General features: G+C 47.5%; 2 protein-coding genes across 3 annotated transcripts; both read left to right on the top strand.

Moving 5' to 3' along the window:
• The first annotated feature begins 1331 nt into the window (after window positions 1-1331).
• On the top strand, window positions 1332-5989 carry KRT24 (keratin 24). 2 transcript variants are annotated; one of them, NM_205009.3, is made up of 8 exons: window positions 1332-1904; window positions 3361-3443; window positions 3780-3936; window positions 4181-4342; window positions 4493-4618; window positions 4723-4943; window positions 5188-5216; window positions 5713-5989. In NM_205009.3, exons 1-8 carry the CDS (start codon window positions 1443-1445, stop codon window positions 5742-5744), a joined length of 1272 nt encoding a protein of 423 aa, NP_990340.2. In that variant the 5' UTR covers window positions 1332-1442; the 3' UTR covers window positions 5745-5989. The 2 variants fall into 2 exon arrangements, with proteins under 2 accessions (NP_990340.2, XP_040509062.1); XM_040653128.2 differs by having other exon boundaries at window positions 1384-1904; window positions 5316-5986.
• Window positions 5990-8908: 2919 nt separating this feature from the next.
• KRT13 (keratin 13) lies at window positions 8909-13327 on the top strand. Its single transcript, NM_001001312.2, is given in 8 exon segments — window positions 8909-9492; window positions 9802-9884; window positions 10276-10432; window positions 10848-11009; window positions 11132-11257; window positions 11393-11613; window positions 12404-12429; window positions 12962-13327. Coding segments are annotated over 8 exon segments (1395 nt in total). The 5' UTR covers window positions 8909-8952; the 3' UTR covers window positions 13042-13327.
• Window positions 13328-13938: the final 611 nt, after the last annotated feature.

Raw genomic sequence — 13938 nt, 5'->3', positions numbered from 1 at the left:
TTCATTTGGCTTATCTCTAACTCATTGTCTTGGTACTGAACGGATTGCTGGTTCAAACACAGCCCACACCTGGCGCTCCCAGAGCTTTGTGGAAGCACCTGCAGGAGGCACAGCTCTGCCCTGGCCTGGCTGCTGCCAATGCTGCTCGCTGTGTGCCTCCTTACAGCAGCACCTCCTGTGGAGGCCTGGAGGTTTGGGGGGAAGGGAGGGGTGGTGGGGAAAGAAAGAGAAAGCAGAAGAGATGGAAGAGCTGCTCGCTGCTGGGGATGCTCAAGGGGGAGCTTGTAGTGACAAAAGCACCATTGCTTTTGAAAATTCACCTTGGGGAATTGGACTTAAACACTGGAGAAATAACATTTTCATTACCCTCAGAGCCCAGAAAATGATGTGATTATGTTTCTTCTGCTTACTTCCCTCTTTGGTAGTAACAAAAGGACTGAACGTATAATCGGGCTGTTGTTTCTGTTATTGCTGACTCCCCAGGTAACACTCATGGAAATTTAATGTCTATCTCTGCTGCAAACACAGCAACGGCTCCTTGAAAAGGATTCTTGTTTCTGTACAAAAATAGACTCCTTCACACACGACACAATCTGTCAGATCCTCCCTTTAACTGCTGGCCCAAAAGGAAATGAGATCAAAGGAACAAACTTAAGATTTGTAACAGAATAGAATAGTGCAGTGGGTTCATGAGCTCAGGGATCTGGTGCAACTGCCTGAGCACATCGGGGCTAAGGAAATGCCAACCCGTATCACTGAGGGCGTTGACCAAATGCCTCTCCAACACCACCATCCACGGGGAATCCATGGATCCACCTCCCTAGGAAGGCTGCTCAGCAAAGAAACTGTTCCTCCTGAAAGAAGGATTTTTCTTGAGGGAAAGAAGGAAGAAGACTGGTAGGACCCTGCTTTGCTAAGTCCACGCAGCTGTCCACCATGTGAGCTCCCTTCAGGCTCCGTTATCAGCCCGCAATAACTGATCGAATCACTCCATATTTTAACTTTCCTGAGGCTGCAGAAGCAAGTTGCTGTGTGACTTCACTGGGGACGCAGCACAGGCTGCACTGGGGCTGTGTGCTGCCAGCCCTAATGTTCCCAGCCCATAAAATCCAGCCAGACCGATGGCCATTCCCCTGAGCAGAGCAACACCTCCCCTCAATCCCACCTTCTTCCTCAATAGCCCGGGGGGGAGGAATCAGCTCCTGGTGTGAAGGTATTTGGGAATGAAACCCAACTCACTTCTCAGCAACTGACCAATGAGAGGAATTCCTGTGCTGGCAGAGGGCTTACGGCCGATAAATTCCACGGGTCTCAGATAACACATTCTGGAGACAACTCCCATTGTCACAGGCATAAAAGAGCTGAGGTGGGGGAAAGGAACTCGCATTCCTGCTTCAGGATCACAAACTACAGCGCGCTTCAGGTCCTCGGCATTCCCCTCCATGGCGACTTACAGCTTCAGGCAAACCACCTCCTCCGTGGCAGGGGGACCCTGCGGCCGCTCGCTCCGTTTGGGTGGCGGCTCCTTCAGGGCTCCGAGCATCCATGGGGGATCCGGTGGCAGGGGAGTGTCAGTCTCTTCCGCCAGATTTGTCTCTTCTGGCCTAGGAAGCGGCCTGGGAGGCGGATATGGAGGTGCCTTCAGCAGCAGCTTTAGTGCAGGCTTCGGTGGTGGCTATGGCGGGGGCTTGGGCTCTGGTGACGGTCTCCTCTCAGGGAATGAAAAGACAACGATGCAAAACCTGAATGACCGCCTCGCGTCCTACCTGGACAAAGTGCGTGCGTTGGAAGAAGCAAACTCAGATCTTGAAACTAAAATCCGGGAGTGGTACCTAAAACAAGGACCAGGCCCTGCCCGAGACTACAGCCCTTATTACAAGGCTATTGAAGACCTCCGAGACCAGGTAAGTGGTTGTATTTACTAAAAAGCACCTAAGAAGGAAGCATAAAAATCCAAAGAGAAAACCTCCCTAAGAAAGAGCCAGAGGGCAGTGCAGTCTGTGAAAAGGAGGCAGATGAAAACACAGTTGTTGGTCAGGGCAGGGAAAGAAACGTGCAGTATGAAATAATCTACGATTTGAAATGTTAGCTGGGAGAATGCGCAGAATGGCTCATCTCAGACACCCCAGCCTTCATCCTGACGGTGCTCTGACCTGCCGTGCAGCTGGCAGCACTTCAGACAGGCACACACACATTGCTGGTACAGGAAAGAGCAATTTGGTATCGTGAAGATAGCAGCTCATGATTTCGTGGACATAACTGCACGCTTTGCTGCACATTTCACCTACTCAAGCTAGCAACTGGAATAAGAATGTTGAAACATTCTGCAGATGGATAAAGGAAGTAGCAGACATAAAATAATCGATCCCATCTATAAATGCAGGTTCTGTCCCAGCAGCTGAGGGGCAGCTGATGTTAGATCTCTTTAAGGAGATGCACACCCTGGAACACATACATAGAAGCTGCCTACACTGTGTAAATAAATGCAAGGGAACTTAAGGGTTACTTCCCACAGCTTAGCCTGGAGTTCATCGCCGCTCCCACGCAGTTTGTTTTCTCCTTGCCTGGAGACATTCCCATTCTCTATTGATTTCAAAAACTGAGCCCCAGAACACACAGAACTGGGAATCAGATTTTCACCTTTTGGCATTTTTTTCCTGCTGTCCTTTATTCCCTTTTGTTAGAGAAGATGTTGTTGCAACTGTTCCTGGATATGACCTTTCCAGTTTTGAAGGCGGCAGGCAAAAAAGACACCCTTTCTAGTTAAAAAGGGATTACTGCCAAGGGACATTTCCTTCACGGCTTTTCACGATTAATTATCAGAGTCAGACAACACTAAATTGGTTATTTTAAGGAAAATAATGTGCCCAAAGACTTTACAAATGCAGTATGAACCAAGATTGCTGACAATACACAAGCATGTCATTTATCTTGCAATCCTACAGACCTTGCAGTCACTGCCCTGTTAAGAAAACACACAGACAGAACCAGTTCTGCCCAGAACTGCTCTTTGCTTTACTCCAGGAAGCAGTGCTTGTGCCTCACACCTACAGCAGCTCCGACCGACCGGCCCACCTGAGGCCTCTCCCTCTGTGAGAGGGGATTCCAGCTTAAAGCCCCTCAGAGGACAAAAGTAGGGGACTGATCCATAGCTGATAGCAATGGCAGAAGTGCTGTAATCGATCTGTGCTGCCTTTTTGCTACAGATAATCTGATATTTTCCTACTGACACTAAACCAAATGCGCTCATCTTTGGTGGAGCTACGGGTGAAATACAATCATAGCTCCTCCACCTTTAGCGTAAGGAAAAGAAACGACATCACTGTTTCCACCTCAGCAATGAACTCTTGCTGATTGCAGATCCTTGCTGCCACTATCGACAACTCGAAGGTTGTCCTGCAGATTGACAATGCCAGACTGGCCGCTGACGACTTCAAGACCAAGTGAGTAATTTCTGAAAGGGAAAAGTCCCCGGAGGAGGCAAAAATCCCTATTGAGGCAAAGGGCAGTGGCTGTGAAAAAACAGAGGAACGTGTGTAAAATCTCCGTATTAACACTAGTTTGATGCTATCATTGCAGCTCAGCCCTTTATGCATTGCTGAACATATCACCTATACCACAGAAAATGTTCCATCATGTAAAATACATGTAGAAAAGTTTAATGCTGGACAATATTTGCTATATTATAGTTCCTACGGTGCCAGATACATCTCTAACAAATAACGCATTTCACAGTGCCCTCATCATCACCCTGAAGGGTTCTGTTCTGCTTTTTCAAGGTTTGAAACAGAGCAAGCTCTTCGCATGAGCGTGGAGGCCGACATCAACGGGCTGCGCAGGGTGCTGGACGAGCTGACGCTGGCGAGGACCGACCTGGAGCTGCAGATTGAGAACCTGAAGGAGGAGCTGGCCTACCTGAAGAAGAACCACGAGGAGGTAAATAGAAAAACAACCAAGAAACACGTTCGGAAAGGAGGTTAGGAGAGCAGTGTGTGGAGTGCCTCATGATTGCCCTGGGCTTTCCAGTGAAAAAGACTTCTGTGTAGATTCACCAATTAAAGACCCACCCTGCCCGTTTTCCAGCGCAGTTGTTTAGAGCCTTGCAGAAAGGATGGATGGTTCATAATGTTCTTATCCACAACTGTACCCTCTTTTGTCTTCCTCTGCTATGTCAACACAGGAAATGAGTGCCCTGGGAGGACAGGTAGCCGGCCAAGTCAGTGTGGAAGTGGACTCTGCTCCAGGCATTGACCTGTCCAAGATCCTGGCCGATATGAGAGACCAGTATGAACACATGGCGGAGAAGAACAGGAAGGATGCTGAGGCCTGGTTCCACAGTAAGGTATCAAAAGCTTCATACTAAATAAATGCTGATTCTTAAATCCACAAAGGAAACAAAGTGACTCTGTAACTTACAGAAAACCAACCCCAAAGCCTCACAACCTCTGCTCAGAGGCCCTATGGGTCTCATGTGGCGTTTTCCCTTTTTCAGACTGAGGAGCTGAACCGTGAGGTAGCCGTCAATACCGAACAGCTACAGAGCAGCAAGTCTGAAGTCACTGACCTGAGACGCACCCTCCAAGGGCTGGAGATAGAGCTGCAGTCCCAGCTCAGCATGGTATGTTAAAATCTGCACTGTGTAAACGCAGACACCCTAAAATACACCCGTATTCCCCCTCCTGCAAGCAGCCCAGCATCTCTTCCCTCCAACTGTGCTCGCAGAAAGGCGCGCTGGAGAGCACCCTGGCAGACACCGAAGGGCGTTACGGCGCACAGCTGGCGCAGATCCAGGACATGATTGGCAGCATTGAGGCGCAGCTGGCTGAGCTCCGCGCTGATATGGAGCGCCAGAACAGCGAATACAAGATGCTCATGGATATCAAGACCCGTCTGGAGCAGGAGATCGCTACTTACCGGCAGCTCCTGGAGGGTCAGGAGTCCCAGTAAGTGACTGCTCGTGGCACAAAGCACTTTGTGCTTCGCCTCATTATTTCTTTCACTGTTGTAGCTTACAAAAACACTTCCTATAACAATTCCTTCTCCTGGGACAAAAGGGAGACCAAGGAAATGAACACCTTTTTAATGACCATATACAAAACGATGAGAGAATCTGCTGTAGTACATCTTTGTCTCACACAGCAGGCAGTGTGCTACCTTTCCCTTCAGCTCTTCTCTCTTTGCTTGCAGGTTGTTTGGATCCCTTTCTGGATCTCCCGGTAAGGACTTTTTCTGTTCTGGGAAAGCTTTAGTAAGCAAAGATGTTTGATTTTCTAAAAAGATAAATACATACATTAAGGTAATTCTATCCATTCCAGAGACTGGGCTGCTGCACTGATCTGTGCCACAGAAAAAGTCAAAGTGGTGGATCTGGCCAGAATTCAGCAAGTTTTAGACATCAAAAGCTATTAGACATCAGGGAAAAATATCAGACTTTGCCACTGTAAAACACACAAATCATTCCCCCAGGTGGAAGAATAGGAGAAATTTCAGCCTGCCAGCTCAGGGGCATTGTACCAACATGCAAGTATGACTGGCTTCTAAAGGTCAGCTGTATTGTAAAAGTGATGCATGATTCAAATCAGTGCTATGAAGAACAAAACTTCTGAGAGAAGGGAATGACAGATGAGGCACCAAGTAAGCTCAGTAACTTGCAGAATGGTCTTAAGTGTTCTGGTTAAGGAGCTGTTGTTCTTTTTCTCCATATCATTGCAGACAAAAGAGACAAGCCGGCAGATGGAAAATAATACTGAAAGTCCCATAACTGTCATCTTCAAGATGAGGGAAATAAAGGAATTAAAATGCAGAGGAATCACACTAAACTGCTGGAAATTGAGTGCACAGAGAATCCTTGACTACACAGAGTTTAAGTAGATTGGTTCATTTAGCAGCGATTAATTTGCAGACTAGGTTAGGCTTTTAATTACTTCCAGTTCTTTCTTGTACTGAAATGCTGTATCTATTCCAATAAAGATGATCTTGCAATCTCTGCTCCTGTTTGGTCACTGTGCAGTCACTGATGAAGCCAGGCTGCAGCCACAGCACAACGCAGCCCTCCTGGGGGAGATGCACTGCAATGGCTGTGCACCCAAAGGGCAGTAACAGTGAGATGCTGGGAGATTCCAGCAAGAAGCAAGAGCTGGAGAGTGTTTTGTTTGGGTGAAATGAGAAGCTATTAGAATGGCTGCAGATACGTGGCAGTGAGGGACAGGGCTGAGATTTCTTCACTCACTTTCTATTCCAGTGCACTTATCTTCAAACAGAAAAATCAGATCCTCAGCCCATACACAGGTATGGGCTTTCAGGCCTCTTTCCAACCGCCTCCCTTCTCATGTCATTGGAAGGGTGCTCTCCTGGCTGAAATCCTAAATGCAATCGCTCTGACTTCAGGCCATCAGAAATCAGTTATTTCACTCCCAGCTATCACTCCAGAACTTTACAGCCAAGGAAACTCCTCTGAACTTGTGTCAAAAGAAAACCCGGGCTACAGCCCAGGCCTCCAGCCGCACTCCTCAGCCCCAGCAGGGGCACACGGCTCCCTGGGACAGATCACTCCACTGGGACACAGTGACAAACCCTTCATCACTTCTCTCCTCGGACTTGGGAGGGAATACATTCCTTCATTCTTTTTTGTAAGTCCTCCCAAATTAATGAAGTGTTTGCACAGCGAGGAGCAGCGCAGAGCTGCAGATCTGCTCTGTCAGGGCTGGGTAATCCTCCCCAGGTGAAGGGGCCAGAGCTGGGCTTGGCTCTGCACTGACTCAGCTGACCCGTCAGCAGCATCTGTCACGTCCTGACACACAAGTCCCAGCTTAGCCCCTGGAAATCCAGCTCTATAGCACCTGACAGAGGCCCAACTATGACATGAAGAACTGACAGCAAAAAAAAAAAGACAGTCCTGAGAAGTGCAAATCAGCAAAGACCTGGGGGGGGGGGGGGGGGGGCAGGGCGAGGCTGCAGCAGGCTGAATGAAAAACCCCCAAAGTTTCCTGATGCAGCTGATGGTGGTTTTGCTGGTTTCTGTGAGTGGTTCTTACTTTCTCACTGGAATCTGATCTTGCCTACTGTGGGATCACTGTGTCCCACAGAGCCCAGCAGCCTGCACAGCTCTGCACGTTGCCACGACAGGGGGCTTAAAGGAACTTCTTTGTCTTCAGGAGAGTTTGCCTCAACTTGTCCCTGAGATAGATACTGCCTCTCACAGATACGCACATTTGGCAGCTACACACAACTATTAATCTGCCCCAAAGCAAAACTGAAGTGCTGTGGCAAAGGTCCAAGCTCTGTTTGAAACATGTTTCCACAGCTATGAAATATCCTGCCTTTGCAAATTAGCTGAAGTACGAGTGGACAGACTCACAATCGGGCTGTCAGGCTGCATATCACTGCCTGATTTTTGGTGCTTATTGCCTCCAAGTACTCCCTCCCAGCCTCCCCCCATACAAAGGCTGCTCACCGCCATGAGGCTCTGCCTGGGGCACAACCACACCTCAGAAAAACCCCTTTGGCCGTCCCAGCAACCAATGAGAGCTTCAGCATCCGAAAGCATGCACTCTGCATGACATGGATCTGAGAAACGGCTAAGAGAAGCACAGTGGTTGCTATGTTGGTGAGCAAATACATATTTGTCCTTCTGTAAAAGGAAAAGGTCAACTTTTTGGAAAAAATGTAGAATGCCTTTGTTCCAGAGCAGAGATCAGAGGAAGGGCCCCCCCCACACCGCCCCCCCATGTCTTTACTCCATGTCACAGCAGTAACCACACCCCTCCTTCACCTGAACTGTCACCTCATGGGCAGAGAACGGCGTTCCCTGTGCAGAACCCACACTATTGCCACACTGCTCTCACAGCTGCTGTCCCCGCTGACACACCCTGAGCACTGAGCAAGAAGCCGATGCTGCTGAACGCCCCCCACATGCGGTTTCTCATGGGCACACAGTGCTGATCAGCAGTTGGGTTCCTGATGCCCCCCAGCAGCACTCACAAATGGTTAGAATTGAAATACACCGTATTTGGCACTCTCACTTTAAATGAAAGATTAACGTCACTTTGTAAGAGATTCTGAAACCTGACTCTCAATAATCACTCATTTCATAGTGCAGATCACTGCTGCACTCATTTAATTCCACACTGAACAGTTTCACCTGCAGCTCTGCTTGCTGAGGTTTGCCATACTAACAGGATAGCAGGAACTGCATCCTCCCTCATTCTCCTTTTAATCGAATGGTTTCACTCCCGCGTTGCCCTTCTCACCTATTTCACAGGTGTCACTAAATTCGATTAAACACGCCTGTCTCCCAGACGCAGATGGATGCTGGTTGTTCCTCACACAGCGCTGTGGTTGAGAGCTTTTTGTAACAGGAATTCAGATGCCAACATTTAAATTCAAATCCTGAGCAAAGAACGGGAATAAAAACATGGAAACTTCAATTCCAAATTTTTGCTGGGAAAAGAACATGGAGCGAAACAAGAAATGACGGCGACGTGAACATTTCTGCACGCTTTGCACTTTTTCATTGAAAGCAGAATTTTACTCAAACAGAACTTCATTTGGGGAAAAGTAATTTTCCTCCGAGCAGCCGCAGCGATTGCTGTGAATGGGTGAGTGGGCGCGGTTCAACTCGCTTTGTTTTTCCATTCTTGATTGTCAGAAAAGTAAAGCCCAGGCTTCAGAACCGTAGCCCGAAGAAAAACAATCTGAATCATCCCTTTAGTTTAATTAAAAGACAAAACCCAAGCCCCAGCCCCTGAGATGTACAGCCAGCTCTGTGTGTAAGGAATGTCATCATAATTGGCCTCACCTCGAGGGAGGAGAATCTTTGGAGGGAGGGTTGCAGCTTGGGTTTGTCTCCTAACACCCTATCTTGTGGCTATAAAAGAAGCACCAAGGCAGCGAGGGCACATGCTTTCCTGCTCTGCACTACGCTGAGTACCCAACTCCTCCTGTGCTGCAGCCATGACTACTTACACCGTGCAGAACTCTTTTGCTAGTGGTGCTGGGGGCCTTGGGGCTGCTGGCAGCGGCAGCTCCCGCCTTTCCTCTGTGCGGGTCGGGGGCTCCTACCGCACCCCGAGCATCCACGGGGGGTCCGGGGGTCGGGGCGTCTCCATCTCCTCGACGAAGTACGTCTCCTCCGTGGGAGGCGGTTACGGTGGTGGATCCTGCGCCGGGTTTGGCGGCGGTTACGGAGGAGGCTATGGCGGCTTTGGTGGAGGTGCAGTCTGCGGCTTGGGTGGAGGAGCTGGCTTTGGTGGAGGCTTTGATGCTATCTGTGCCTTTGGTGGAGGTGACGGCCTTCTTTCTGGCAACGAGAAGATAACGATGCAGAATCTGAACGACCGCCTGGCCACGTACCTGCAGAAGGTGCGAGCCTTGGAAGATGCAAATGCAGAATTAGAAGTCAAAATCCGAGACTGGTACCAGAAGGAAGCTCCCAGCAGCCCAGCTCGAGACTACAGCAACTACTACAAGATAATTGAAGATCTCCAAGATAAGGTATGACACTCATAAGTAGGGGAGTTAGAAGAATGCATTGGAGTGGTGGAATCGCACAGCCCCCATTTCTGAAATCAAATAAAACAACTAGAAAATAAATCTTGGATTCTGCAAACTAGAGCTCCCTGTGGCTCTGAGCACACCGACAGAGAACTGTGACCCTTTCTTAATTTAAAAAGCAAATGTTGTGTCCTGAAAATGAGATGGTTTTTGCAACTAAAATGATTGCAGAGGAAGTTAACAGAACATGGCAAAATGTGCTCAGTTCAGAGCATTCACAGTGCTTTTTCCTGTTTTTCCAACTGCCAGATCCTTGCAGCTACTATCGACAACTCCAGGGTCGTTCTGGAGATTGACAACGCCAGGCTGGCTGCAGATGACTTCAGACTGAAGTAAGTTTGCCTGAAACGTATTTGTCCTCTCTCTCCTTTTCTCCCTTTCTCAAACCAGCTTTCTAAAGTGTTTTATTACTTCCCATCTAGAAAATAAAGTTCTTCAGCCTGTATTTCCAAATTACAGACAGATGCTTTTCTTTAATAACTTCTAATGAAAAATCGCTGGCCAAAAAAAATGATATGACGAAGGATCAGAACACAGCAACCAGATTGCTGAGCTGTTTATATATATAAATAAATCACGTCTCAGTTTTTTTAGTGATGCTCTTAACTATTTAATAGCCTGAATCACAGGCAAAAAGAAGACAGGAATAGTTTGGGTTTTTGACTTAAGGCTCTCATTCAAACTCATGCAGATGCCAACGCTTATTTCTTTGTAAAACTGCAGGCATGAGAATGAGCTTTTCCTGCGCCAGAGCGTGGAGTCTGACATCAACGGGCTGCGCAGGGTGCTGGATGAGCTGACCCTGTCCAGGGCCGACCTGGAGATGCAGATCGAGAGCCTGAAGGAGGAGCTGGCCTACCTGAAGAAGAACCACGAGGAGGTGAGTGCTCTTAGCAGTGCAGAGGGGAAATTACTTCCCTTGGAATTTATCTAATAAAATCAGAATGGCAACATTAATAAGGAGAAAACTGTGATATTGAAAGAACCTATAGCTGGTCCTGAGAAGCATTTATCTGATTCCAAAATGTTCAGATCCACGAGTTGCAGAGTCTCAGTCTGACATTCCTAAGCACGTGACAGGTCACACAGAAACCATGTGTAAGTCTGTGTATGTGAGTATACAGAGAGTAGAAAAGCACATACATGGAGAGACACAATTTGAGAAATGTCTTTATGTGTGTCCCACCTGTGATCTGTGATAATTAAAGTGCCACTGCATGGACTGCTGCTGGCAGAAAGTGTGTCAGAATACAGAGCGTAACCTCCTTTGTGTCCCCCACCTCTTGCCCACGCAGGAGATGAAGGAGTACTCCAATCAGCTCAGCGGAAAAGTCAGTGTGGAAATGGATGCTGCTCCTGGCATCGATCTGACAAGGATCCTCTCGGAGATGAGGGAGCAGTACGAGGCTCTGGCTGAGAAGTACCGTAAGGACGCTGAGGCATGGTTCCTCACCCAGGTATGGTTATGTCAGCAACCACCAACCTGATGCACTGCCCCATCACTGCTTCTGCAGCAGGACAGATAAGCTTACAGTTTATTTTTCATGCATTTAATTCTGCAGTTGCTTTTTTCTTTCAGACTACTGAGCTGAACCATGAAGTTGCCACCCACACTGAGCAGATACAGAGCAGCAAATCGGAGATCACAGAACTGAGACGCACGATGCAGAGCCTGGAGATCGAGCTGCAGTCACAGATAAGCATGGTATGGAGCTGTGCCCAGCACAGCACGCGCCATTGCCAGAAGCCTCCCCCACCCCCCTCCTCCCTTGGTTCCCCTTAGATTCCATCTGTGGTATGAATCTGTACAGCAACCTGTTCTAATGTCTTCCTTCATTAGAAAGCTGGACTGGAAGCCAACCTGCGAGATACAGAAGGACGATACTGCGCACAGCTGGCACAAATTCAGAACCTCATCACCAGTGTTGAGGAGCAACTGAGTGAAATCAGATGCGACATGGAGCGCCAGAACCAGGAGTACAGAATGCTCATGGACATCAAAAGCCGCCTGGAGCAGGAGATCGCCACGTACCGCCAGCTGCTGGAGACCCAGGACTCTCAGTACGTTACTATATAGAAATCTGGTGATGGTTAGATAAGGTTAATAGCAGGGCACATTGTAAAGCAGTAATTTGTGGTTGTTAGGCTGACTCCAGATTACGAAATTACACTGATTGCGTATACAGCCTGCTGAGCACTGGCAACACGGATGCTCAGCAACATCCCGGGAGCTGCTATCACTCAAACTACATCTGCAGATCAGTTGTGCCGATAATTTGAAACTAAAAATGCAAGCATGTTGACTGCAGTGTACTACAGAAGGCACCAGGCCTATATGTGTCTCATGTAATCCTCCTGCTGGGCTGGAATCACCACCTTCAGCCTAACATGCCATTCACAAGTTCATTCTCAAGATCTTTTTCTCTTGCTTTTCTGCACTTGTGCACAAAGGTGGAAATATTTATCATCACACACTCAGAATCCAATAGAAGAGGATTGCATATAGACCACAACTGACTTTAGTAAAGTCTAACATTTACTGCCCATTTCTTGTACTGATCTACACAAGGAATTATTTTTGATTTCTGAGAGAGAATCAGCTCCTTATGTTAGATTATGACAGTTTGAGAAGGGAGACACATAGAGACAAATCAAGACTAAGAAGTGGTCTTACTGATGGCCACTCTTTCTATAGAGTGTATAGCAGTGCTCCCCAGAGCCCTGACCCAGAGCAAGAGCCGACCCACTGACACAGCAGTGTGAGGTCACAGCTGTGCACACACAGCGTTTCTAACTGTCAGTGGACAAACCCAGTGATGGTCACTGACCAAACTTTTCTTCTTTTCTGCAGGATGTCAGGAGTGAACCCTAAGGATGGTAAGTAAAAAATGTCATTTACAGAGGGGTGGGAATGAGTTCAAGCAATAGAATTAAGTAAGCTTTTTTTCTTGGTATTTCTTCTTATTAACACAGACCATATTCTCTCTGCAATGACACCTTCTTTTCCATTTGGAGAGGAAAGCACAATACTTTAGCTTATTTTATGTGCACTTTTGACCCCAGTAGCTTGGAAAATTATTGTGCTGACTCCTCATGTGGCTCTAAAACATGGCAATCTCACAGATTCCTCACTTCCTCCTCTGATTCATACCACCTGCAAGAGAGATACAAATCTGACATGCAGTGTGCACTCTGTTTATCTTTTTACCTCTCCTATTTCATAACTGGGAAGATTTACTGGATGTGGACCAGTAGGAAGAGAAGATGAGGTGCAGAGGCAGTTCCCCCTCTGCTGTGTGAAAAAAAAATCTTGTCAGGAAATGAGCAAAGAAACATTGTGTGGCTCTTCTATGCATTGGCAGTTTGCTTCTTCCCATAAGTTTAATGATCTTTTTTTCTCCTACCACAGCAAGTGCTGCTGGAAGAGCCCGTGGGGGCACAGAAGATGAGGGAAGGTCTTCCTCCACTCGTGACAGGAGACACCAATAAAGAAATACTGAAACCTCTCTTGCTATGACACCACCTGTGCTGGACCAGCTATAAGCAGGGCAGTCCAACCACTGGCTGACACTTACAGAAATGTGCCGTTACTTTTGCTAGATCACAAGAATGTAACCCAAAAAGTGTGCACCAGCTTCATGCCTTTCCTTGAATTTGCTCTCCCTTCTTACATGATCATTTGGCTCTTTCGGTCAGAGATGTCTGCTTGTTTCTGTACAGTATCCTTATGAAAGACTCTACACAATAAAGTTTCTCTCCTGCTTGTGCAAATGCATTCAGTCTGATGTTGTTTTTCTGTAGTCAGTGCAGCGTCGCCATCCACACAGCCAACTGCACTCCTTATGCAGCACTCCCTGCAGCCCAGATGTGGTGTCCTGACATGTAGGTACCTCTGTGCATAACAGCAACGTAACCTTAACAGTCATAAGAAAGGCAGTGATAAATGGACAGATATAAAGTGCCACTGGCTTCTCCCAGGAATCAGAAGTGAATATGAATAGATAATACAGAACACCCTTAAGCCCTTTGCTCTGAATTCAACTTCTGAAATATCAATTTTGTTATTGCCTACCACATGGGTCAAGTTCTTACAGTTCAAGGTAAGTCCAAGTCCCTGAGGACACACACAACCTCACACAAAACAACATTAATGCTCAAGGACATCCATCTCTACCAGCAGCCATGAAACTCTACAGGAAGACATACAGCATTAATTGCTGCTGATAGAGGATACATTACTAGGGCATAATAGCCCACTAGTATATGGCCCTAGCAGGAACAGCACGTGGGCAAGAAGTGGGCACCTTAACTGCCAGGATCTTATCAAAATGAGCACTAAACGGTCATATCTTCAGTCACTGTAAATGTAACTGTTCTGATTTACAC

The sequence above is a fragment of the Gallus gallus genome, chromosome 27 (genome assembly GCF_016699485.2).
Source record: "Gallus gallus isolate bGalGal1 chromosome 27, bGalGal1.mat.broiler.GRCg7b, whole genome shotgun sequence".
In the NCBI taxonomy this organism is placed as follows: Eukaryota; Metazoa; Chordata; class Aves; order Galliformes; family Phasianidae; genus Gallus; species Gallus gallus.
Note: the sequence above shows the minus strand (reverse complement) of the source record. Positions and strands in the feature narration are given on the sequence as shown.

Coding starts and splice junctions, on each gene's coding strand:
- KRT24 (NM_205009.3), top strand. CDS start 1,443: ATGGCGACTTACAGCTTCAGGCAAACCACCTCCTCCGTGGCAGGGGGA. Junction 3,444..3,779: donor GCTGACGACTTCAAGACCAA/GTGAGTAATTTC, acceptor TGCTTTTTCAAG/GTTTGAAACAGAGCAAGCTC. Junction 3,937..4,180: donor TGAAGAAGAACCACGAGGAG/GTAAATAGAAAA, acceptor ATGTCAACACAG/GAAATGAGTGCCCTGGGAGG.